General features: G+C 41.6%; 1 protein-coding gene across 2 annotated transcripts in view; it reads right to left on the reverse strand.

The window, feature by feature from the left end:
* The window catches only part of LOC143294748 (nuclear pore complex protein Nup155-like), a 105,406-nt gene extending 79,188 nt beyond the window's left edge, over nt 1-26,218 (reverse strand). Inside the window, exons 1-12 of one of the 2 annotated variants that reach the window (XM_076606211.1) lie at nt 26,124-26,218; nt 21,509-21,657; nt 20,686-20,823; nt 18,614-18,710; nt 17,657-17,727; nt 13,616-13,708; nt 11,265-11,425; nt 10,732-10,837; nt 9,146-9,219; nt 6,101-6,192; nt 4,781-4,878; nt 1,463-1,713 (exon numbers count right to left, since the gene is read on the reverse strand). In XM_076606211.1, coding sequence (XP_076462326.1) covers nt 1,463-1,713; nt 4,781-4,878; nt 6,101-6,192; nt 9,146-9,219; nt 10,732-10,837; nt 11,265-11,425; nt 13,616-13,708; nt 17,657-17,727; nt 18,614-18,710; nt 20,686-20,823; nt 21,509-21,650 — 1,323 coding nt within the window. In that variant the 5' untranslated portion in view covers nt 21,651-21,657; nt 26,124-26,218. Of the gene's footprint in view, nt 1-1,462; nt 1,714-4,780; nt 4,879-6,100; nt 6,193-9,145; nt 9,220-10,731; nt 10,838-11,264; nt 11,426-13,615; nt 13,709-17,656; nt 17,728-18,613; nt 18,711-20,685; nt 20,824-21,508; nt 21,668-26,123 lie in introns of both variants that reach the window. The other variant, XM_076606212.1, reaches the window with a different exon arrangement.

The following is a 26,218-nucleotide window of genomic DNA, read 5'->3' on the forward strand; positions in this document are numbered from 1 at the left end:
CACCAGATTCTCCCTAAAACTCTGTAGAGTCACTGGGCGCTTTACAAAACAGCTGTTCACCAGATTCTCCCCAAAACTCTGTAGAGTCACTGGGCGCTTTACAAAACAGCTGTTCACCAGATTCTCCCCAAAACTCTGTAGAGTCACTGGGCGCTTTACAAAACAGCTGTTCACCAGATTCTCCCCAAAACTCTGTAGAGTCACTGGGCGCTTTACAAAACAGCTGTTCACCAGATTCTCCCCCAAACTCTGTAGAGTCACTGGGGAACTTACAAAACAACTGTTCACAAGATTCTCCCCAAAACTCTGTAAAGAGTCACTGAGGCGCTTTACAAAACTGTTCACCAGATTCTCCCCAAAACTCTGTAAAGAGTCACTGAGGCGCTTTACAAAACTATTCACCAGATTCTCCCCCAAACTCTGTAGAGTCACTGAGGAATTTACAAAACAACTGTTCACCAGATTTTCCCCAAAACTCTGGGGCGCTTTTACAAAACAACTGTTTACCAGATTCACCCTAAAACTCTGCAAAGAATCACTGTGGTGCTTTACAAAAGAGCTGTTCACCAGATTCTCCCCAAAACTCTGTAAAGAGTCACAGGGGCGCATTACGAAACAGCTGTTCACCAGATTCTCCCCAAAAGTCTGTAAAGAGTCACTGGGGCACTTTACAAAACAGCTGTTCACCAGATTCTCCCCAAAACTCTGTAAAGAGTCACTGGGGCGCTTTACAAACAGCTGTTCACCATCTCCCCAAAACTCTGTAAAGAGTCACTGGGGCGCTTTACAAAACAGCTGTTCACCATCTCCCCAAAACTCTGTAAAGAGTCACAGGGGCGCTTTACAAAACAGCTGTTCACCAGATTCTCCCCAAAACTCTGTAAAGAGTCACTGGGGCGCATTACGAAACAGCTGTTCATGGGATTCCTCCAGGTCTGCCAGCTGTGTGTCAAAGCCTGGGTCTCTGCACATGGTTTTCCTGTCCTTTCTGCAGTGCTGTCAGTCCCATTATGTTTTTGCTGTCTTCCAGTCCATCTCCCTCCCTCTGAAGTTCCCTGGAGGATTGTTTTAACAAGGCCATTTGATCCTACGTGGCCATACCAGCAGAGATATCTTTTCTTTACTGATGTCAACACATCTTCATAAAGCTGTCTGCTAGTGCCTGTCAACTGTAATTAACATATTCACATAACCTCAGAGAAAGAGATGAGTTCATGTACAAGAAAGGGGAAAGAAGTAACACACAAAAATACACACTCTCTCTCTCTCTCTCTCAACCCTGTATAGGCCAGGGACTGGATGAAAAAAGCACTATCATCCTCAAAAATGAAGAACTTTGTCTTCTGTGTTTCTCTCTCGTTCTCTGTCTCACACACACACACACACACACACACGAACAAACTCACACACTCACGATCCACACACAACCAACAAACACTCAAAAAAGCACACAACCACTCACCTGCGTTTCCATCAGCTGTTTCTGGAAGGGAAAGGAATCGCTGCTGATGGCCCACAACAGGTCGTTGTCGTCATTCTGACTGGACATGAGCAGCAGAGTCCCGCTGCCATGATACGCAGTGTGCACCTTGCTGGGCGGCTGGGTGGACCCTGCAGAGAACCCCGGAGGTAACCGCACGTGCACCAAGGTCAGCATGGAGGGGCCCGTAAACTGGGTGTTGAACATGGAGGTAGTGAAGTACAGACGCACACCTGGAGACATCAACATGCAATATCACAACAGGTGTTGAACATGGAGGTAGTGAAGTACAGACACACACCTGGAGGCATCAACATGCAATATCACAACAGGTGTTGAACATGGAGGTAGTGAAGTACAGACACACACCTGGAGACATCAACATGCAATATCACAACAGGTGTTGAATACAGCCGCCTTGTGGACACAGCTTTCGTGGTAGTGGCAGGGGAGTAAACCTTTTTTTATTTTTTCAGGAAAGAGATGTGCCTTGAGTTTAAGACAATAGTGTATTCAGAATCTACACTGATATTTATAAATGGTAACTACATCAATTACATGGCATGTATCAGACTATTTTCATTTTATCAAAAGTGTTTAATTCCACTATCTTGTCTCTCTTGCACAAGCAGAGAAGCATCAGGCCACACAAACCAAGGACATTCTTCACCTCTTTCTCCGATTCTTTCAGGCCACACAAACCAAGCACATTCTTCACCTCTTTCTCCGATTCTTTCAGGCCACACAAACCAAGCACATTCTTCACCTCTTTCTCCGATTCTTTCAGACCACACAAACCAAGCACCTTCTTCACCTCTCTCTCTGATTCTTTCAGACCACACAAACCAAGCACATTCTTCACCTCTCTCTCTGATTCTTTCAGACCACACAAACCAAACACATTCTTCACCTCTCTCTCTCTCTCTGATTCTTTCAGACCACACAAACCAAGCACATTCTTCACCTCTCTGATTCTTTCAGACCACACAAACCAAGCACATTCTTCACCTCTCTCTCTCTCTCTGATTCTTTCAGACCACACAAACCAAGCACATTCTTCACCTCTCTCTCTCTGATTCTTTCAGACCACACAAACCAAGCACATTCTTCACCTCTCTCTCTGATTCTTTCAGACCACACAAACCAAGCACATTCTTCACCTCTTTCTCTGATTCTTTCAGACCACACAAACTAAACACATTCTTCACCTCTCTCTCTCATTCTTTTAGACCACACAAACCAAACACATTCTTCACCTCTCTCTCTCTGATTCTTTTAGACCACACAAACCAAACACATTCTTCACCTCTCTCTCTCTGATTCTTTTAGACCACACAAACCAAACACATTCTTCACCTCTCTCTCTCTGATTCTTTTAAACCACACAAACCAAGCACATTCTTCACCTCTCTCTGTGATTCTTTCAGACCACACAAACCAAACACATTCTTCACCTCTCTCTCTCTCTCTGATTCTTTCAGACCACACAAACCAAGCACATTCTTCACCTCTCTGATTCTTTCAGGCCACACAAACCAAACACATTCTTCACCTCTCTCTCTGATTCTTTCTGACCACACAAACCAAGCACATTCTTCACCTCTCTCTGATTCTTTCAGACCACACAAACCAAGCACATTCTTCACCTCTCTCTCTCATTCTTTCAGACCACACAAACAAAGCACATTCTTCACCTCTCTCTCTGATTCTTTCAGACCACACAAACTAAACACATTCTTCACCTCTCTCTCTCTGATTCTTTCAGACCACACAAACCAAGCACATTCTTCACCTCTCTCTCTGATTCTTTCAGACCACACAAACCAAGCACATTCTTCACCTCTCTCTCTGATTCTTTCAGACCACACAAACCAAGCACATTCTTCACCTCTCTCTCATTCTTTCAGACCACACAAACCAAGCACATTCTTCACCTCTTTCTCTGATTCTTTCAGACCACACAAACCAAGCACATTCTTCACCTCTCTCTCATTCTTTCAGACCACACAAACCAAGCACATTCTTCACCTCTCTCTGTGTGATTCTTTCAGACGACACAAACCAAGCACATTCTTCACCTCTCTCTCTGATTCTTTCAGACCACACAAACCAAGCACCTTCTTCACCTCTCTCTCTGATTCTTTCAGACCACACAAACCAAGCACATTCTTCACCTCTGATTCTTTCAGACCACACAAACCAAACACATTCTTCACATCTCTCTCTGATTCCTTCAGACCACACAAACCAAGCACATTCTTCACCTCTTTCTCTGATTCTTTCAGACCACACAAACCAAGCACATTCTTCACCTCTCTCTCTGATTCTTTCAGACCACACAAACCAAGCACATTCTTCACCTCTCTCTCTGATTCTTTCAGACCACACAAACCAAACACATTCTTCACCTCTCTGATTCTTTCAGACCACACAAACCAAGCACATTCTTCACCTCTCTCTCTCTCTGTGATTCTTTCAGACCACACAAACCAAGCACATTCTTCACCTCTTTCTCTGATTCTTTCAGACCACACAAACCAAGCACATTCTTCACCTCTCTCTCTCATTCTTTCAGACCACACAAACCAAGCACATTCTTCACCTCTCTCTCTGATTCTTTCAGACCACACAAACCAAGCACATTCTTCACCTCTCTCTCTCTCTCTGATTCTTTCAGACCACACAAACCAAGCACATTCTTCACCTCTCTCTCTCTCTCTGATTCTTTCAGATCACACAAACCAAGCACATTCTTCACCTCTCTCTGATTCTTTCAGCCTGCAGTAACACATAACAACTCACCTGACTGATTCTTTCAGCCTGCAGTAACACACAACAACTCACCTGACTGATTCTTTCAGCCTGCAATAACACACAACAACTCACCTGACTGATTCTTTCAGCCTGCAATAACACACAACTCACCTGACTGATTCTTTCAGCCTGCAGTAACACACAACAACTCACCTGACTGATTCTTTCAGCCTGCAGTAACACACAACTCACCTGACTGATTCTTTCAGCCTGCAGTAACACACAACAACTCACCTGACTGATTCTTTCAGCCTGCAGTAACACACAACAACTCACCTGACTGATTCTTTCAGCCTGCAATAACACACAACAACTCACCTGACTGATTCTTTCAGCCTGCAATAACACACAACAACTCACCTGACTGATTCTTTCAGCCTGCAGTAACACACAACAACTCACCTGACTGATTCTTTCAGTCTGCAGTAACACACAACAACTCACCTGACTCATTCTTTCAGCATGCAGTAACACACAACAACTCACCTGACTGAGTGATGGCCACGACATGAAGGTTGGCAGACTCAGAAGCAGTGATGGCCGATACGTGAACAATGGACTTGAAGTGTGATTTTTCCACTGTCCTAAACAACAAAACACAACAAAAACAAAAAAAATACATTTCCAGTAACACATCCAAAAAACTAAATACTGTTTTCAATTAGCCCATAAACAAGACATAAATGAGGTTAGTAGCATTAAACAACAGATAAAAAGAGTAAAACAAGACATGAATGAGGTTAGTAGCATTAAACAACAGATAAAAAGAGTAACGACATTTTCACTCTTCCTGGCATGTCTACCCGTAAACATACTTGAGAGGAATATTTTCTGTGAACATAGTGGAATACTTGGAAGTTAAGCAGAATATTTTCATCATCACACCCAAAATATAATGGCACATTTCTTTCACAATCTTTTATTTTTTTCAGTTTCAGCGCTACCTCTGTCCAACACAAACTTCCATGTGAGTGACAGCTGTGAAAGTGAAGCCGTAGTTGCTGACCAGAACTTCTGTTTAACTCTCCACAATGTATACACTGCAGATATACAGCTCTAGGAACTTTAACAATGTAAAATGGCATTTCTTGGCTTCTTGTTTCTTCTTCCTTTAAAGCATCTTTGTGACAGTCTGTCAGGAGGCTTATTGTTTCTTCTTCCTTTAAAGCATCTGTGTGACAGTCTGTCAAAAGGCTTATTGTTTCTTCTACCTTTAAAGCATCTTTGTGACAGTCTGTCAGGAGGCTTATTGTTTCTTCTTCCTTTAAAGCATCTATGTGACAGTCTGTCAGAAGGTTTCTGGTTTCTTCTTCCTTTAAAGCATCTGTGTGACAGTCTGTCAGAAGGTTTCTGGTTTCTTCTTCCTTTAAAGCATCTGTGTGACAGTCTGTCAGAAGGCTTATTGTTTCTTCTACCTTTAAAGCATCTATGTGAAAACCGACTGGAAACACCAAGCAGCTGCCTCAAGACTGACAGCCTGCCTCTTACCTATTAAAGCAAATGACAGCATTCAATGAGGAATTCTCTTATTGCTGAGGAACTGACACAGAATGATGTGTGAGGACAGAAAATGGACTGCAACAAACGTTTTTGCAAAACAGTCTTTGTGCATCAGACAATCAAAGAACTGTGCAAAAAGATATCAAAATACTAGGAACATGAAAGCACACTGCAGTAAACTCCAGTTTCAGACAACAAAGATATGTGGTGAGGTTAACAAAAATAATAATCAAAAAGGAAGAAGAGTGTTTCCCAATTCTGCCAAAAACAAGGAAAGAAACTCATCTCCTGGTTGAAACGCTTTACCTTGCTGTAGCCAAAGCCGAATGAAGTATTGTCTGCTGGGACACAGATGCCACACGACTCATTCCTTTGCCGTCCCGGCCCAAGTCATACACCTGCAGACATCAGTAATACATAACTGAACCAATACATATAAATAATCCACTGGTAAATATCATACATGCAAATAATCAACCAGTAATTATCATAAATAATGTATATCACTTTCAAAAATTGTTCTACCCAGTCTTTCTTTTTTTTCTCTTGAAACATTTTTACTAGATGTGTACATTCTTCTTTTTTTCTCTTGTAACATTTTTACTAGATGTGTACATTCTTCTTCTTTCCTCTTGTAACATTTTTACTAGATGTGTACATTCTTCTTCTTTCCTCTTGTAACATTTTTACTAGATGTGTACATTCTTCTTCTTTCCTCTTGTAACATTTTTACTAGATGTGTACATTCTTTTTTTTTCTTCTCTTGTAACATTTTTACTAGATGTGTACATTCTTCTTCTTTCCTCTTGTAACATTTTTACTAGATGTGTACATTCTTCTTTTTTTCTCTTGTAACATTTTTACTAGATGTGTACATTCTTCTTCTTTTCTCTTGTAACATTTTTACTAGATGTGTAACATTTTTACTAGATGTGTACATTCTTCTTCTTTCCTCTTGTAACATTTTTACTAGATGTGTACATTCTTCTTTTCTCTTGTAACATTTTTACTAGATGTGTAACATTTTTACTAGATGTGTACATTCTTCTTTTTTTCTCTTGTAACATTTTTACTAGATGTGTACATTCTTCTTCTTTTCTCTTGTAACATTTTTACTAGATGTGTACATTCTTCTTTTTTTCTCTTGTAACATTTTTACTAGATGTGTACATTCTTCTTCTTTCCTCTTGTAACATTTTTACTAGATGTGTACATTCTTCTTTTTTTCTCTTGTAACATTTTTACTAGATGTGTACATTCTTCTTTTTTTCTCTTGTAACATTTTTACTAGATGTGTACATTCTTCTTCTTTCCTCTTGTAACATTTTTACTAGATGTGTACATTCTTCTTTTTTTCTCTTGTAACATTTTTACTAGATGTGTACATTCTTCTTCTTTCCTCTTGTAACATTTTGACTAGATGTGTACATTCTTCTTTTTTTCTCTTGTAACATTTTGACTAGATGTGTACATTCTTCTTCTTTCCTCTTGTAACATTTTTACTAGATGTGTACATTCTTCTTTTTTTCTCTTGTAACATTTTTACTAGATGTGTACATTCTTCTTCTTTTCTCTTGTAACATTTTTACTAGATGTGTACATTCTTCTTCTTTTCTCTTGTAACATTTTTACTAGATGTGTAACATTTTTACTAGATGTGTACATTCTTTTTTTTTTTCTCTTGTAACATTTTTACTAGATGTGTACATTCTTCTTCTTTTCTCTTGTAACATTTTTACTAGATGTGTACATTCTTCTTCTTTTCTCTTGTAACATTTTTACTAGATGTGTACATTCTTCTTCTTTTCTCTTGTAACATTTTTACTAGATGTGTAACATTTTTACTATATGTGTACATTCTTCTTCTTTTCTCTTGTAACATTTTTACTAGATCTGTAACACTGTTACTAGATGTGTACATTCTTCTTCTTTTCTCTTGTAACATTTTTACTAGATGTGTACATTCTTCTTCTTTTCTCTTGTAACATTTTTACTAGATGTGTAACATTTTTACTAGATGTGTACATTCTTCTTCTTTTCTCTTGTAACATTTTTACTAGATGTGTACATTCTTCTTCTTTTCTCTTGTAACATTTTTACTAGATGTGTAACATTTTTACTAGATGTGTACATTCTTCTTCTTTTCTCTTGTAACATTTTTACTAGATGTGTACATTCGGAGCACAACAATGTCTGGTCAGGTAAGTGTAACATTTTTACTAGATGTGTACATTCGGAGCACAACAATGTCTGGTCAGGTAAGTGTAACATTTTTACTAGATGTGTACATTCGGAGCACAACAATGTCTGGTCAGGTAAGTGTAACATTTTTACTAGATGTGTACATTCGAAGCACAACAATGTCTGGTCAGGTAAGTGTAACATTTTTACTAGATGTGTACATTCGGAGCACAACAATGTCCGGTCAGGTAAGTGGATTTTAAAAAAGCAGCAATATATTTTATGCAAACAAGTCTATACATTACCCTCGGGAGTTAAATAATAAAATTGTTACTTGGAAGAGAAAAAAAGTTTTAAAATGCATCTGAATGCCCCTTATAGGAAAGGCGCATATTTCAGTTTTTTAAGATATACATATATATATATATATATATTTGGTGACAGTGGGTAATACTAAAAAACATAAATAATAAAAAAACAAAACATTGTAGCATGCAAACTACGAATATATATATATATATATATATATATATATATATATATATATATATATATATATAAAACCTACACTTTTCTGAAAGGAAAATAAACACACTATCCAATCATGACAGAGTTCAATGACTGTGCGACAGGAAAATTCTACAATGAAGCAGATGATTAATTCTGTCCTGGGGCACTTCTGCACACTGTAAGGGGGCAGAAATTGGTGTCCTGGGGCACTTCTGCATACTGTAAGGGGGCAGAAGTTTGTGTCCTGGGGCACTTCTGCATACTGTAAGGGGACAGAAGTTTGTGTCCTGGGGCACTTCTGCATACTGTAAGGGGACAGAAATTGGTGTCCTGGGGCACTTCTGCACACTGTAAGGGGACAGAAATTGGTGTCCTGGGGCACTTCTGCACACTGTAAGGGGACAGAAATTGGTGTCCTGGGGCACTTCTGCACACTGTAAGGGGACAGAAATTGGTGTCCTGGGGCACTTCTGCATACTGTAAGGGGACAGAAATTGGTGTCCTGGGGCACTTCTGCATACCGTAAGGGGACAGAAGTTTGTGTCCTGGAGCACTGGAAGGGTAAGCTGTCAGAGGGAGGTGTTGGGGGGGGGGGTGACAGGGGGCAGGTGATCACTGAAATTAATTGTGTGTGAACTTGAAGAGAAGAAAACAACTGACCTGAATGCTGCCTTTCTGTGTTCGACCATACAGAATGTGACGAGAGTCGTCAATGCTGATCTGAACCAGTGGATCTGAAACAAAATTACAATTACACACTTTGTTCCAAGATGAAAAATACCTATTGTTTGATCCCAATTTTAAATCTATCAATCTGAATCTGAAACATCTGTCATGTTCAAGTTTAAAATTATGTACCTTTTGGGGTTTTTTTTATACTGTTTGATCACTATCTTAAATCTATCCAAAAACCACTGACATTACTGTAAAGAAGGTGAAATGAGAGAACATACATAAAATATTATACAAAGGAAAGTGAGAATAAACCATGCACTGCATCAAGAGACAAATCATACAAACACTTCCCCCAAATACAGAGTATGGCTGCCTACATGGCAGGGAATAACGGTCATACACATAAAACCTCACTCATGTACATACATATGAACGTGGGAGCTGCAGCCCACAAATAATAATAATAATATTAATAATGATAGTATTTATATAGCGCTGAATCTTGTGTAGAGACAAATCAAAGCGCTTTCATACCAGTCATTCACACGTATTCATAACTCTGAAGAAGAAACTGAAGACAAGGAAGAGGCAGGGGAGGGAGGTTACATTGGGAAGAGGTGGGTTTTAAGGCCAGACTTGAAAGAGCTGAGTGCGGAGACCTGATGAAGCGAAAGAGGAAGTTCATTCCAAAAGCAAGGTCCACAGACACAGAAAGAACAGCCTCCAACAGTGGAGTGTTTGAATCTGGGTAAGCACAAACAGAGTGGATCCAAAGCTGATCGTAGAGAGCAAGATGGAGTGTAGAGGTGAAGGCAGCCACAAAGATAGGAAGGGGCAGATTTGTGAATACATTTATAACACAGTGCTGATCTTGTACTTTATTCTGTGTGAGACAGGGAGCCGATGGAGATGTTGCAAAAGAAGAGTGATGTGCTCAGATCTTTTCTTTCTGAGGGCGAGGTGGGCAGCAGAGTTTTGTATGCACTGAAAGGACTGAATGGAAAAGAAGAAGAATGTAAACACTGAATGTGAAAAACAGGACTCAGTTTTGTCACTCACTTTAGCAGTCTGTTGGGTTGTGAAACACAGTCACACAAAAGAAAGAAAAACAAGAAAGAGCTGTTGATATTTCTTTCTTTATGCTCCACTTACACGGGAAGTTTAACATGCTCTCAATTTGTTTTTTTTTCTTTTTTTTTTCTGGGAGGGGGCGGGGTGGGGGCAGGGGAGGGGTTGCTGGAGGGGGGAGGGAAATCACTAAATCCCACAGATGGAACTTTCGCATAAAATCAGGTAAAGGCAACAGTCAGATTGACAAGGCAGATAGTAGCACACACTCACACTCACACTCACACACACACACACTCACACACACACACACACACACACACACACACACACTCACACACACACACACTCACACACACACACTCACACACACACACACACACACACACACACACACACACACACACACACTCACACACACACACACTCACACTCAAACACACACACACACACGCACACACACACAATCTAAAGCATTTCAAAAGCCTTTCAGTCAAACATACCATCCTGACTGAAGGTGAAGTTGAAAAAGGATGGAACAAGGAAAGACAGTGCGCTGGTCGAGTGGCACACTTTTCGACACTTGCGGCTAAACCAGCCATCCTCTGCCTGTTAAAAAAACAAACAAAAAAAAAACAACAATCAATCAGAAAATCTGAAATTTCAACATCCAAAAACAGTACATGAAAATGAATTCCTCTTATCAGTTGAGTATATGTACGCACACAATACCCCCATGAAACACACATATGACGTGCATCTCTGAAGGCACAATGAAAAACGCTGAGACAACATCCACAATTTTCCCCTCAAGACAGAATTAGCAGTGTTCACAAGGTGTGGATATTCACTCCTCACATCAGTCACACAGAGGAATGGAGAGGAAGAAATGTGGAAATTGCCAAAGCTGTATTAGCTTTCTCTTTTACCTTCAATAAAAATCTGTTCAACTTGAACTGACACACAAACACATACACATGCTCACACACACAGAGAGATAAGCACACTTCAACACAGCACTGTCACCCCAGCCCACCTGATAGATCAGTTCATACAGAGCCCCGTCCTTGCCGGCCATGAAGATGCGGCCGTTGTCAGTGCCAACGATGGAAGTGATGAAAGTGTTGTCTGTGGGGATGGAGTACAACGGCTCCGGCAGAAGGTGCATCTCTCCAGACCCAGGCTCCCCACAAGCCACTGCAGGTCAAGACAACCATCTATTTAGAGATTCTCATCATTTGCAATAAATAAAACACAGAAACAGAGAACTGCAACTGGAACATTTTAATGACTGGGCCATTTTGCCCATGTCAAGGTGGTGTGTTGGGGGTCAAGGTGGTGTGTTGGGGGTCAGGGTGGTGTGCTGGGGGTCAGGGTGGTGTGTAGGATGGTGTGTTGGGGGGTCAGGGTGGTGTGTTGGGGGTCAGGGTGGTGTGTTGGATGGTGTGTTGGGGGTCAGGGTGGTGTGTTGGGGGTCAGAGTGGTGTGTTGAATGGTGTGTTGGGGGGTTAGGGTGGTGTGTTGGATGGTGTGTTGGGGGGTTAGGGTGGTGTGTTGGGGGTCAGGGTGCTGTGTTGGATGGTGTGTTGGGGGCTTAGGGTAGTGCGTTGGATGGTGTGTTGGGGGGTTAGGGTGGTGTGTTGGGGGTCATGGTGGTGTGTTGGATGGTGTGTTGGGGGGTTAGGGTAGTGCGTTGGATGGTGTGTTGGGGGGTTAGGGTGGTGTGTTGGTTTTTTTTTGTTGTTTTTTTTTTGGGGGGGGGTCATGGCGGTGTGTGGGGGTCACAGTGGTGTGTTGGGGGTCATGGTGGTGTGTTGGGGTCATGGTGGTGTGTTGGGGGATATGGTGGTGTGTTGGGGGGTCATGGTGGTGTTGGGGGTCATGGTGGTGTGTTGGGGGTCAGGGTGGTGTGTTGGGGGTCAGGGTGGTGTGTTAGGTTTTTTTGTTTTTGTTGTTTTTTTTTTGGGGGGGGGGTCATGGCGGTGTGTGGGGGTCACGGTGGTGTGTTGGGGGGTTAGGGTGGTGTGTTGGGGGGGATATGGCTGGGGGGAGGGGGGTGGTTTCCACGGTGGTGTGTTGGGGGTCACGGTGGTGTGTTGGGGGTCACGGTGGTGTGTGTTGGGGGGTCAGGGTGGTATGTAGGCGGGTGTGTGTGTGTGTGTTGGGAGGTCAGGATGGTATGTTGGGGGGTCCGGGTGGTGTGTGTTGGGGGTCCGGGTGGTGTGTTGGGGGGTCCGGGTGGTGTGTTGGGGGTCAGGGTGGTATGTAGGGTTGTGTGTTGGGGGGTCCAGGTGGTGTGTTGGGGGTCCGGGTGGTGTGTAGGGTGGTGTGTTGGGGGGTCAGGTCAGGGTGGTGTGTTGGGGGTCAGGTCAGGGTGGTGTGTGTGTGGGGGGGGTGTCAGTGTAGTGTGTTGGGGGTCAGGGTGGTGTGTAGGGTGGTGTGTTGGGGGGTCAGGGGTGTGTGTTGGTCAGGGTGGTGTGCAGGGTGGTGTGTTGGGGGGTCGGTGTAGTGTGTTGGGGGGTCAGGGTGGTGTGTTGGGGGTCAGGGTGGTGTGTTGGGGGGGGGGTGTGTCAGTGTAGTGTGTTGGGGGTCAGGGTGGTGTGTAGGGTGGTGTGTTGGGGGGTCAGGGGTGTGTGTTGGTCAGGGTGGTGTGTAGGGTGGTGTGTTGGGGGGTCGGTGTAGTGTGTTGGGGGGTCAGGGTGGTGTGTTGGGGGTCAGGGTGGTGTGTTGGGGGTCAGGGTGGTGTGTGGTGTGTTGGGTCAGGGTGGTGTTTGGGGTCAGGGTGGTGTGTTGGGGGTCAGGGTGGTGTGTGGTGTTGGGGGGGTCAGGGTGGTGTGTGTGGGGTCAGGGTGGTGTGTTGGGGGGTCAGGGTGGTGTTGGGGGTCAGGGTGGTGTGTGTGGGGGTCAGGGTGGTGTGTGGGGGGTCAGGGAGAAGAGGGACAATTATATGGACATGGTGAAACACAAGTTATCGCCGTGAACAGAGACAGACAGACAGGGAGAAATCATGTTTATTCAGGACCATCAACCCATTCTGAAGGGACTTGAACAAGTATGTTGCAAATAATAAATCCAGATGCATACATTTCCAAACAAAAAAATACAATATATATTATTCTACAAAGCCCCCAACCCTTCCCTCAAAAAATGAAAAGACAAGATATATACAAACAAAAATAAGCACACTTTCTACAGTACACATACAAACCTCCAGTCAACTCAACCCTCAACACAATGATATAGACAACAGGCCACCCCAAGTCCCTCAAACAAATATGCAGGGAAATACAAATATGCATAACATATTACTTTAAAGGAAATGTAAATATAAAAAAATAAAATAAAATAAAATAACCCTTTGAAAAACCATGAAAACATAAAGCTTACCATCATGAAGTTTGGAGAAGCTGACCCCAAGCAGCACAATGTCCACAGGTGTGGCCACACACAGCAGGTTCTGAATGTGGGGCTGAAAGATGCCTACAACACACATACAGCATGTTCTGAATGTGGGGCTGAAAGATGCCTACAACACACATACAGCATGTTCTGAATGTGGGGCTGAAGATGCCTACAACACACACACAGCACGTTCTGAATGTGGGGCTGAAAGATGCCTACAACACACACAGCACGTTCTGAATGTGAGGCTGAAAGATGCCTAAAACACACATACAACACGTTCTGATTGTGGGGCTGAAAGATGCCTACAACACACACACAGCACGTTCTGAATGTGGGGCTGAAGATGCCTACAACACACACACAGCACATTCTGAATGTGGGGCTGAAAGATGACTGCAACACATACACAGCACGTTCTGAATGTGGGGCTGAAAGATGCCTACAACACACACAGCACGTTCTGAATGTGGGGCTGAAAGATGACTGCAACACATACACAGCACGTTCTGAATGTGGGGCTGAAAGATGCCTACAACACACACAGCACGTTCTGAATGTGGGGCTGAAAGATGACTGCAACACATACACAGCACGTTCTGAATGTGGGGCTGAAAGATGCCTACAACACACACAGCACGTTCTGAATGTGGGGCTGAAAGATGCCTACAACACACACAGCACATTCTGAATGTGGGGTTGAAAGATGCCTACAACACACACAGCACGTTCTGAATGTGGGGCTGAAAGATGCCTACAACACACACAGCACGTTCTGAATGTGGGGCTGAAAGATGCCTACAACACACACAGCACGTTCTGAATGTGGGGTTGAAAGATGCCTACAACACATACAGCACGTTCTGAATGTGGGGCTGAAAGATGCCTACAACACACACAGCACGTTCTGGATGTGGGGCTGAAAAATGCCTACAACACACACAGCACGTTCTGAATGTGGGGCTGAAAGATGCCTACAACACACACAGCACGTTCTGAATGTGGGGCTGAAAGATGCCTCCAACACACACAGCACGTTCTGAATGTGGGGCTGAAAGATGCCTACAACACACACAGCACGTTCTGAATGTGAGGCTGAAAGATGCCTACAACACACATACAACACGTTCTGATTGTGGGGCTGAAAGATGCCTACAACACACACACAGCAGGTTCTGAATGTGGGGCTGAAAGATGACTGCAACACATACACAGCACGTTCTGAATGTGGGGCTGAAAGATGCCTACAACACACACAGCACGTTCTGAATGTGGGGCTGAAAGATGACTGCAACACATACACAGCACGTTCTGAATGTGGGGCTGAAAGATGCCTACAACACACACAGCACGTTCTGAATGTGGGGCTGAAAGATGCCTCCAACACACCCAGCACGTTCTGAATGTGGGGCTGAAAGATGCCTACAACACACACAGCACATTCTGAATGTGGGGCTGAAAGATGCCTACAACACACACAGCACGTTCTGAATGTGGGGCTGAAAGATGCCTACAACACACACAGCACGTTCTGAATGTGGGGCTGAAAGATGCCTACAACACACACAGCACGTTCTGAATGTGGGGCTGAAAGATGCCTACAACACACACACAGCACGTTCTGAATGTGGGGCTGAAAGATGCCTACAACACACACAGCACGTTCTGGATGTGGGGCTGAAAAATGCCTACAACACACACAGCACGTTCTGAATGTGGGGCTGAAAGATGCCTACAACACACACAGCACGTTCTGAATGTGGGGCTGAAAGATGCCTACAACACACATACAGCATGTTCTGAATGTGAGGCTGAAAGATGCCTACAACACACACACAGCACGTTCTGATTGTGGGGCTGAAAGATGCCTACAACACACACAGCACGTTCTGAATGTGGGGCTGAAAGATGACTGCAACACATACACAGCATGTTCTGAATGTGGGGTTGAAAGATGCCTACAACACACACAGCACGTTCTGAATGTGGGGCTGAAAGATGCCTACAACACACACACAGCACGTTCTGAATGTGGGGCTGAAAGATGCCTACAACACACACAGCACGTTCTGAATGTGGGGCTGAAAGATGCCTACAACACACACAGCACATTCTGAATGTGGGGCTGAAAGATGACTACAACACACACAGCACGTTCTGAATGTGGGGCTGAAAGATGCCTACAACACACATACAACACGTTCTGGATGTGGGGCTGAAAGATGCCTATAACACACACAGCACGTTCTGGATGTGGGGCTGAAAGATGCCTCCAACACACACAGCACGTTCTGAATGTGGGGCTGAAGATGCCTACAACACACATACAACACGTTCTGGATGTGGGGCTGAAAGATGCCTACAACACACACAGCACGTTCTGGATGTGGGGCTGAAAGATGCCTACAACACACATACAACACGTTCTGAATGTGGGGCTGAAAGATGCCTACAAAACACACAGCACATTCTGAATGTGGGGCTGAAAGATGCCTACAACACACATACAACACGTTCTGAATGTGGGGCTGAAAGATGCCTACAACACACACAGCACGTTCTGAATGTGGGGCTGAAAGATGCCTACAACACACACAGCACGTTCTGAATGTGGGGCTGAAAGATGCCTACAACACACATACAACACGTTCTGGATGTGGGGCTGAAAGATGCCTACAACACACACAGCACGTTCTGGATGTGGGGCTGAAAGATGCCTACAACACACACACCCACAAGCAGCTCCACAGGATGCACACAAAACCACATCTGGTTCTGAATTTGTGGCGTAACACTGTGTCGCATTACTTTTTTTTCCTCATAACGTATTTCTCTGTGAATTTCAGGCTGCTCTCCCTTGGGAGAGCGTGTCACCACAGTGCAGCAACAGTATTTTTTGTTCTGCTATTAAAACTGATTTTCTTTCCTCCAGAATTCTGTCAGGGACAATCCTTTCGTTGCCACTGGTTCTGTTACATGTGCTAAGTGCATGCAGAAAATGGAACCTTGGTTTATTCAACCAAGACTAAAACATGCAGACAAAGCAATATATACACTGACACACTTACTGACATGTTTTGCCTCAACAAAGCACACTCACTTCTAATCTATGTTGAAATCTGGTCAGGAAAAACCAATAGAGAATATGAAAGACTGATAATTGTATCACTATTTCACACAACACCACAGATTTTCTTTTAAATTACTACTATGACTAACTCAAAAGTCACCAAACAACATAAAACTGCCCTGCATCTGATTTTTTTAAAATATCTTTTCTCAACCATCTTTTTTCCAAAACATGTTTTCCCATACACATGATTATCATTTCAGGACTGTTTTTTCACAGGCGCAACAACTGAATAGTTAAAGCATTAAAATGACAATCAGCTGAATAGTTAAAGCTTAAAATGACAATCAGCTGAATAGTTAAAGCATTAAAATGACAATCAGCTGAATAGTTAAAGCATTAAAATGACAATCAGCTGAATAGTTAAAGCATTAAAATTACAATCAGCTGAATAGTTAAAGCATTAAAATGACAATCAGCTGAATAGTTAAAGCATTAAAATGACAATCAGCTGAATAGTTAAAGCATTAAAATGACAAACAGCTGAATAGTTAAAGCATTAAAATGACAAACAGCTGAATAGTTAAAGCATTAAAATGACAATCAGCTGAATAGTTAAAGCATTAAAATGACAATCAGCTGAATAGTTAAAGCATTAAAATGACAATCTGAGGATCCTGGGTTTAATCCCTGCATTGGTGCCTGCTGGGTGAAGCATGGAGGATTTTCCTATCCCCCAGATCAACGTATCTGCAGACTGTCTACTGTCATAACCCCTACATGTGTCTACACATTGAAAAGATGAAAAACATATATTAAATATTCCATAATCCACATCAATGTTTGGTGAATTATGAAAACATGAACATACTAAGAGTGCACTCCCCCCAAAACAGAATGAACGCACAAAATAAGAATGATAAAACTAAAATAATACTACTAAATTCACCAGTTACCAGGTTTGGGCTTGACCAGGGCAACACTCAGGATGGCTTCATTCAGTCCATCAAAGTAGGCCAGGTCACTTCTGTCAACAACATGACGACGACACAGTCAAACTAGCAAACAGTGCAACACACACACTGACAATCACCCTTCACACAAACACTCAGGATGGCTTCATTCAGTCCATCAATGTAGGCCAGGTCACTTCTGTCAACAACATGACGACGACACAGTCAAACTAGCAAACAGTGCAACACACACACTGACAATCACCCTTCACACAAACACTCAGGATGGCTTCATTCAGTCCATCAAAGTAGGCCAGGTCACTTCTGTCAACAACATGACGACGACACAGTCAAACTAGCAAACAGTGCAACACACACACTGACAATCACCCTTCACACAAACAAAACAGTTTTCCAATCCACACTTGAACCACCCTAAATGTAATCAGGCCAACAGCAGTCTATTGCAACAGCTATGATTCATGTTCCTTTGATACTGCCATGCAGAAACTCAGCCGTCTATGTGGCCACTAAAACTGGGCTGGTCAATAGTAAAAATGAACATAGTGCATGTTTTTTGTTATTGTTAGATCTGTACGCAGCACTGTTGTGTGGTTTCATTTTGGCTTTATCTGCATTATATGTGTGTGTGTGTCTGTGTTTGTTTGTCTGTGTGTGTGTGTGTGTCTGTGTGTGTTTTGTTTTTTTCTGTTCTGGGTGTGTGTTTTTTAATGTGAGGTGTGACATAAGCATCAGAAGATGTTTATAATTTCACAACCAGTTTATCAAGTAGGTATTGTGACGTATGTCTCATGGAGGTGCAACACATCCTTTGTCAACACTTATGACCAGACACCCAATATAAATTTACAATCTACATAAAAATAATCCAAGGCCAGATTATTATCTGTCCTCTCCAGTGACAATAAATAACCTCTCAAATCTTATCTAACTGCTTACCCATCTTCATATTTCCACACAAAAATGTCGCTGTCGATGGTGAGGAAGGCACGTTGTATTTCCGGAAACAGCCCCATCATACAGTTGCACTGCATGCCTGGTCATCAGTCAGGAAACTAACCAGTGGCACTTTTGTTTGTTTGGGTTTATTTTTTAACACTGAAAAAGTTCATTACCTTTTTTTTTTCCAAACAACAAACAAACAAGTACACAGAAAACAAGGGTCACGTCAAGAACAAAACTACAAAAGACAGACAACAAAAGGTAAGGTATTCATTGGTAAGCTGATACTTAACACATTCACACATGCTGATATATATGAACATTATACTATGCCATGCCATGTGGTAAAAAACAAGCGATTCATGGAAAAATAGGATGGCTGGAGTGCAGTGTGCTGTACTTTACCCCCTTGACTGCTCAACCTGGGAGAAAAGACATCAGTGTGGCAAAAGCATCAAAGGCAATTCAAGTTACAATTTTTGTGTATGTATGAAAGGTGTTCTTGATTTTACTAACAAAAGAGATGCAATTCTGAGAGGAAAAAATAACACCCTTCATAAGCTCAGTTAGTAAATTAGTGAGGTGACAACCCTTCACTTCTTCTTTCATGGGATGTGACTCCCACATACATGAGTGAGCTTTTATATTTGACCATTTATCCCTGCCATGCAGGCAGCCACACTGCATTTGGGGTGACAGCCCTTCACTGACATGTGTCTACCCCTGCCATGTCTACCAGTCATAGTCCATTCAGGGTGACAGCCCTTCACTGACATGTGTCTACCCCTGCCATGTCTACCAGTCATAGTCCATTCAGGGTGACAGACCTTCACTGACATGTGTCTACCCCTGCCATGTCTACCAGTCATAGTCCATTCAGGGTGACAGCCATTCAATGACAAGTGTCTACTCCTGCCATGTCTACCAGTCATAGTCCATTCAGGGTGACAGCCCTTCACTGACATGTGTCTACCCCTGCCATGTCTACCAGTCATAGTCCATTCAGGGTGACAGCCCTTCACTGACGTGTCTACTCCTGCCATGTCTACCAGTCATGGTCCATTCAGGGTGACAGCCCTTCACTGACGTGTCTACTCCTGCCATGTCTGCCAGTCATGGTCCATTCAGGGTGACAGCCCTTCACTGACGTGTCTACTCCTGCCATGTCTACCAGTCATAGTCCATTCAGGGTGACAGCCCTTCACTGACATGTGTCTACTCCTGCCATGTCTACCAGTCATAGTCCATTCAGGGTGACAGCCCTTCACTGACATGTGTCTACTCCTGCCATGTCTACCAGTCATAGTCCATTCAGGGTGACAGACCTTCACTGACATGTGTCTACTCCTGCCATGTCTACCAGTCATAGTCCATTCAGGGTGACAGCCCTTCACTGACGTGTCTACTCCTGCCATGTCTACCAGTCATGGTCCATTCAGGGTGACAGCCCTTCACTGACAAGTGTCTACCCCTGCCATGTCTACCAGTCATAGTCCATTCAGGGTGACAGCCCTTCACTGACATGTGTCTACTCCTGCCATGTCTACCAGTCATAGTCCATTCAGGGTGACAGCCCTTCACTGACAAGTGTCTACCCCTGCCATGTCTACCAGTCATAGTCCATTCAGGGTGACAGCCCTTCACTGACATGTGTCTACTCCTGCCATGTCTACCAGTCATAGTCCATTCAGGGTGACAGCCCTTCACTGACATGTGTCTACTCCTGCCATGTCTATCAGTCATAGTCCATTCAGGGTGACAGCCCTTCACTGACATGTGTCTACTCCTGCCATGTCTACCAGTCATAGTCCATTCAGGGTGACAGCCCTTCACTGACATGTGTCTACCCCTGCCATGTCTACCAGTCATAGTCCATTCAGGGTGACAGCCCTTCACTGACGTGTGTCTACCCCTGCCATGTCTACCAGTCATAGTCCATTCAGGGTGACAGCCCTTCACTGACAAGTGTACTCAACAGCAGCTGTCAAGAGGTTAAAAAGCAGCTACATGTGAACAATTCCAACATCATTTGACATCTGTAACATTATGTATCAACAAGGAATGGATACGGTCAAACTGCTCGGTGAGCTCTGGCGGCAGGGGAAGACGCTTTATGGAAGACAGCTCTGGCAGGGCATCGAGGCCCACCCCCGCCTCCAGCAGGCTGGGGTAGTCAAAATCATGGAGTCCACTCACTGTTGGCTGAGCTGAAAACAAAACATGAACAGGTCAACATCTTCACATAATGACCATCACATTATATATGATACATATTTTGTTTGCTGATAATGAAGAACTATACATTGGCAGTAAGATTATATGCATGTATTCTGTTTGCTGAAAATAAAGGTCTCTACAATGAAAGTCAGATTACACATACGATGCATATTTTGTTTACTAAAATTAAAAGACTAAATTTGTATGGAAAGTCAGATTATGATTACATGGTTTCAGTTATGCACCTTGTCAAGAATAAAAGACTGGGTTTGGTTTTAGTTGCATTTCAAGTATTTGCTAAAGTGAATGCATTTTCAGCTTTCATTTACGCACAAAAATCTTCTTATTTTTTTTTTAATCTTGGCATTATGATATAACATTATTATTATTATTATTATCATTATGAGCATTTACTCCTAATCTTGAAAATAAGCCCTAGGCATTTAGAAATATAACAACATACGTAAATATTAAAAAGGAAAAATTGGACGCACCCCCTCCCCCTTTTTTTGTGATAGTGATGATCTTCTGTGGAATTTGGTGACATGTGTTTTCTGGACTAATATAACCTTCATCGCAAGGACAGGGGGGGAATCATAATAAAATGCGTAAAATGCAATATAATAAGTGAAGAAAAAACAAGATTTGAGAGTGACCATGAATGATGCTGCTTACAATGTGAGGGGATCTGAAGCTGCTCTGACAGGTCCAGGTAACTGCGGTCATCCTGAAGAAACTTGTCCACAAGTCTGGCAGAGTTCTCCAACATGTCCTGCACCGACAGCGGGGGCAACCCTCCTCCCAAGATGGACGCCATCCTGTGACTGGAATCAACAGACAAAACAAACAACAGACTTCTTGCTATAGCGCATATTCTTGAAGCTCTATGCGCTTTACAATAGCACTAAAAAAAAAAAAAAAAAAACATTCACTCAAACATCCCCACACATATGCATATAATTTGAAATATAGGCGAGAGAGAAAAATTAAAATAGGTCATGTCAGTTGATTAAATCAAGAAAGCACAATACACAAAATACAGCACAATATATGCTATTTAATGGAACAAGGCAAATGAAGTTACTGTCACCTGATTTTGATATGATCCATTCCATTTTACATTTTAAGGTCTGACAGTCTTGAAATGTGCACAATGCCTCTGTTAGAAGAAAAAGACAAATGAAGTTTCTGAGACCTGATTTTGATATGATCCATTCCATTTTACATTTTAAGGCAAGACAGTCTTGCAATATGTACAATGTTAGAATAAAAAGACAAATGAAGTTTCTGTCACCTGATTTGAATGATCGATTCCATTTTACATTTCAAGGTCAGACAGTCTTGGAATATGCACAATGTTAGAATAAAAAGACACAACAACTTTTTTTAAGTACATTGTACATGCCTTTTCTTTTCTTTTCTTATATTAATTTTTTGCTCCATTGTCCATGTGGTTTCAGGCATTGTTATCCCCACACAGCCTATTAGATTTAAAAATTCTCCAGTTTTGTTTGCAGTCTTGGGGTAATGCCACTGAAACAGTGAGAGTAAATGTTGTGGATGATGATGCAGCATGCATTTCTAAAATTGTTGGCTGGGTCAAAACAGCCTCAGATCCAGATTTTTCAAAGGATGTTCATCTGAAAAAACTCATCTCTTATTGGTTGTTTTACAGTAATCATCAATTCCATCCACTAAAACTTATCAACTAATGCTTTGCCAACTCTTAAGTTTAAATCAGTATATATTAATTTAGAAGTAGTCATTTATGAGCACTTGTTCAACCTTTTCTCAAATACAGCTCAAAATGTTTCACAAATAATATGCAAAAAAAAAAAAAAAAAGTAAAGAGACAAACAACAAAAACAACAAAAACCCATCAGACCTGGCTGACTTAACAACAAAATAATAACATGAATCAATTATCAGAAACCTCAAACACAAATCATGAAACAACTCACACAACTTATTTGCTCATGAACGCACACAGTGTTATATGTGCACATACACACAGACACATGCACACACAGAGGAGCTTTGAAAGAGGCTACAGTGGAAGTGGAGTGTCAAATGTTATATGGAAGGCTATTCCAAATGGCTGGACCTCAAAGAAAAAGACTGTGTTGACACAAGGATTTTGTTGTGATAAACGGAAAACAAACTGACAAAGGTATATTATAATATGTAATAATATATATTAAGATTTTGTTTTTCATTTAAAAAATTCTATTTCCCCATGTGCAGTTGTGGGATATAATGCAGTATTATCTATTGATGCTTTATTTCATATGAGACGCTAAAACTGTAAAAGCCCGTTATATGAGTTTGCACCAAATAAGTAAATTACTATTATCATTATTATCATTAAAGAATCAGATTATCAGTATCAGTAGAAAAATGGAGATTTCGAGATGGGTTGTATGGACAAAGATATCAGAGAAATATTCAAGGGAGTGTTACTGAGAAATGAGAAGCAGAATGAAAAGAGTTTGCACAATATCTAAGACTGAATGGGGCGCCAATGCATATTTCACAAGAAATGCACTATGTTCACATTTGGAGAATTTAAAAATTTGCCTCGCTGCATTGTTCTGAACCTAAGAGAGCTCGTGAAATAAGTACTTTGGAGTGCCAGTGAGGAGAGGTGAGCTTTGCCACAATCAAACCTGGAGTGAACAAGAGAGCAAACAAGAGTTTTGGTTGCATCTACTGATCTAGGGGCAAACAGTGCTTATAAATTCACAATATTCTCTGAGTTCTACTTCCACTAGTTCCAGGTATGCTATTCTGCAAACGTTTGATGTGCTCCTTGAATTATAAGTTGTGGTCGAAATTTATTACTGTCTTCAGTCTAACTATGATTGTGAAGGTAGGCAACAGACAAATAACAAAAGATCCGGCCAGCAGAAGAAAAAAAATCCAGTAATCTCGTCTGATCGGTTTCCTCAGCCACGGAATCATAAGAAACTAAATTGCAGTTATTAAATTTTTGAAACCATTGTCACTTTTTGTTTCATATCATATCATATCATATCATATCAAGGCGTACAGGCCTGACGAGGCCTTTTGCCCGCTTGATGTGGGGAAGAAAAAGAGAGTCCCCACATATGTCTGATGCATTTTTCAACATTGAGTGCGCAATGCTTGAAAAATCAATAAATATGTAAATGAGTTTTGTATTTAAAATTTTTCAAATGAATATCAAGATAATTTTTAAATGTATTCACTGTTCCTGCGGAAACAACATCTTGTGACAAATTGTTCCAAACATTTGTTACTCTGTTAGTAAAGAAATGTGCAAATCTGGAAGTTTTAACTGACACTTTTAATAGTTTGTAGGAATGGCCTCTTGTGGTACTGTTCTCATTCAATGTAAACAAAGAGTTTATGGTTCTGCTTTCATATAATCCATGTGTCATTTTATACATCTCTATTAAATCACCACGCAGTCTTCTATATTCTAAACTAGGTAACTTAAGTGCTTGCAACCTACTTTCATAGTCCATATCAGCAAAGCCAATGATTCTTTTAGTGAATCTTCGTTGAACATTTTCAATACTGTCTGTATGTTTCACTAAACCCGTATTCCAAACAACATTCCCATATTCTAAGACTGGCCTGACTAATGACTTAAATAATGGCACCATTATGTCTTTACTTTTACACTTTATGTTTCCAACTAGCATTCTGGTCAATCTATTGGCTTTTTTAATGGTTTCATTAACATGAACATCAAAAGAGAGACCAGAGTCAACAATGACTCCAAGATCTCTCTCCGATGAAGTCTCCTGCAAGTCCGTACCATTCATATAATACTTATAATGTGGATTATTTCTGCCTACGTGTAAAACTTTACATTTATTGTTATTAAATTTAATTTGCCATCTATCAGTCCAGTGTACTAAATTATCAATACTAACTTGTAATTTCAATCTACCAACATCAGAATCTACTTCCTCATAGATCTTTGTATCGTCTGCAAAGATGTTCACAAAACAGTCTAGTATGTCATTTATATAATATACAAAGAGTGTGGGCCCCAAGACACTGCCTTGGGGAACACCACTACTCACCTTAACAGGACACGATGACTCAGTCCCTACTGATACGTACTGTGTTCTCTCATCTAAGAAGTCTTTTATCCATTCCAACAATTTACCACAAATACCGTACCCTTGCAATTTAGCAATTAACCTATTATGTGGAACTTTATCGAACGCCTTCTGTAAGTCCAGATAAATTACATCCATTGGTTTATTGTTTTCAAGTGACTGCATCCAGTCATGTACAGTATTCAACAACTGAGTCACACAGGATCTACCACTGGTAAAGCCAAACTGATAATCAGACAATAAGTCATTATCAATCAAATGTTTATTCAAAGTATCACGTATGAAACCTTCAAAAACTTTGCATACAACCGATGTCAAACTTAGTGGTCGATAGTTTCCAGGGTCTTGTTTGTTACCTTTCTTAAATATTGGTTTTACTTGAGCTACTTTCCATGCCTGTGGGATCTTACCATGTGATACAGTCTTAACAAACAGAATCTTTAAGGGAATAGCTAAACTATTATGTAATTCTTTTAGCAAATAAGGGTGCATTCCATCAGGACCAGTGGATTTATTTACCTTTAACTGTGAAAGTTTGTCACTAATAATCTTTTCTGAAACTTCAACATAATCTGTTGAAGCCTTGCATTCTGACTCAAAAGAAGGAACATTGGTGACATCTTCCACTGTGAAAACACTAGAGAAAAACAAATTTAGGACCTCAGCCTTTTCTTGACAAGGAAAACTTTCGGAAAGAAAATGCTGATGCTCATAGGAAAGATACATATTTTCTTCGTGGAAGTGTGAGTTGTTTAAGCTTTGCTATCCTCAGTTTCATATGAAACAAGACGGAAAGTTTTCCAATTGTCAACATACATCACACTCGAAGGAAATCCTCTTCGCATCTAATGGTTTAGCTTTCCTCCCAGTTCAATGTTCATTCACTTTCACTGACATCGGCTATTGAAAAAAACAACAACACTGTTTGAACAGCATGGCTTAGCTGATCCTATTCTTGTCTTCAGTCCTTACTATAAACTGTTATTCACGAATACACTGCGATGTCATGTGCTCCTTGGATTCAAACTTCCAAAAGATTTCGATTTCTGCTCCATTCTAATTCTTTCCACACTCCATAGTGGCTATTGATCTACACATTTAAATCAGATTTCCAATCTTCAAGGTGTACAGAAATCCTTTCCCTGACATCAAACGAATTAAAATAGTAGCAGACATACCGGATTCTTTTCTCAAAAGCTTTGTTTAATGGCGATTTATCAGTCACGCCGGGTCTGTTGCCGCCATTGATCTTTTACTTCCGTAACGGGACATT

This window comes from Babylonia areolata, chromosome 20, assembly GCF_041734735.1.
Source record: "Babylonia areolata isolate BAREFJ2019XMU chromosome 20, ASM4173473v1, whole genome shotgun sequence".
Classification (NCBI taxonomy): domain Eukaryota; kingdom Metazoa; phylum Mollusca; class Gastropoda; order Neogastropoda; family Buccinidae; genus Babylonia; species Babylonia areolata.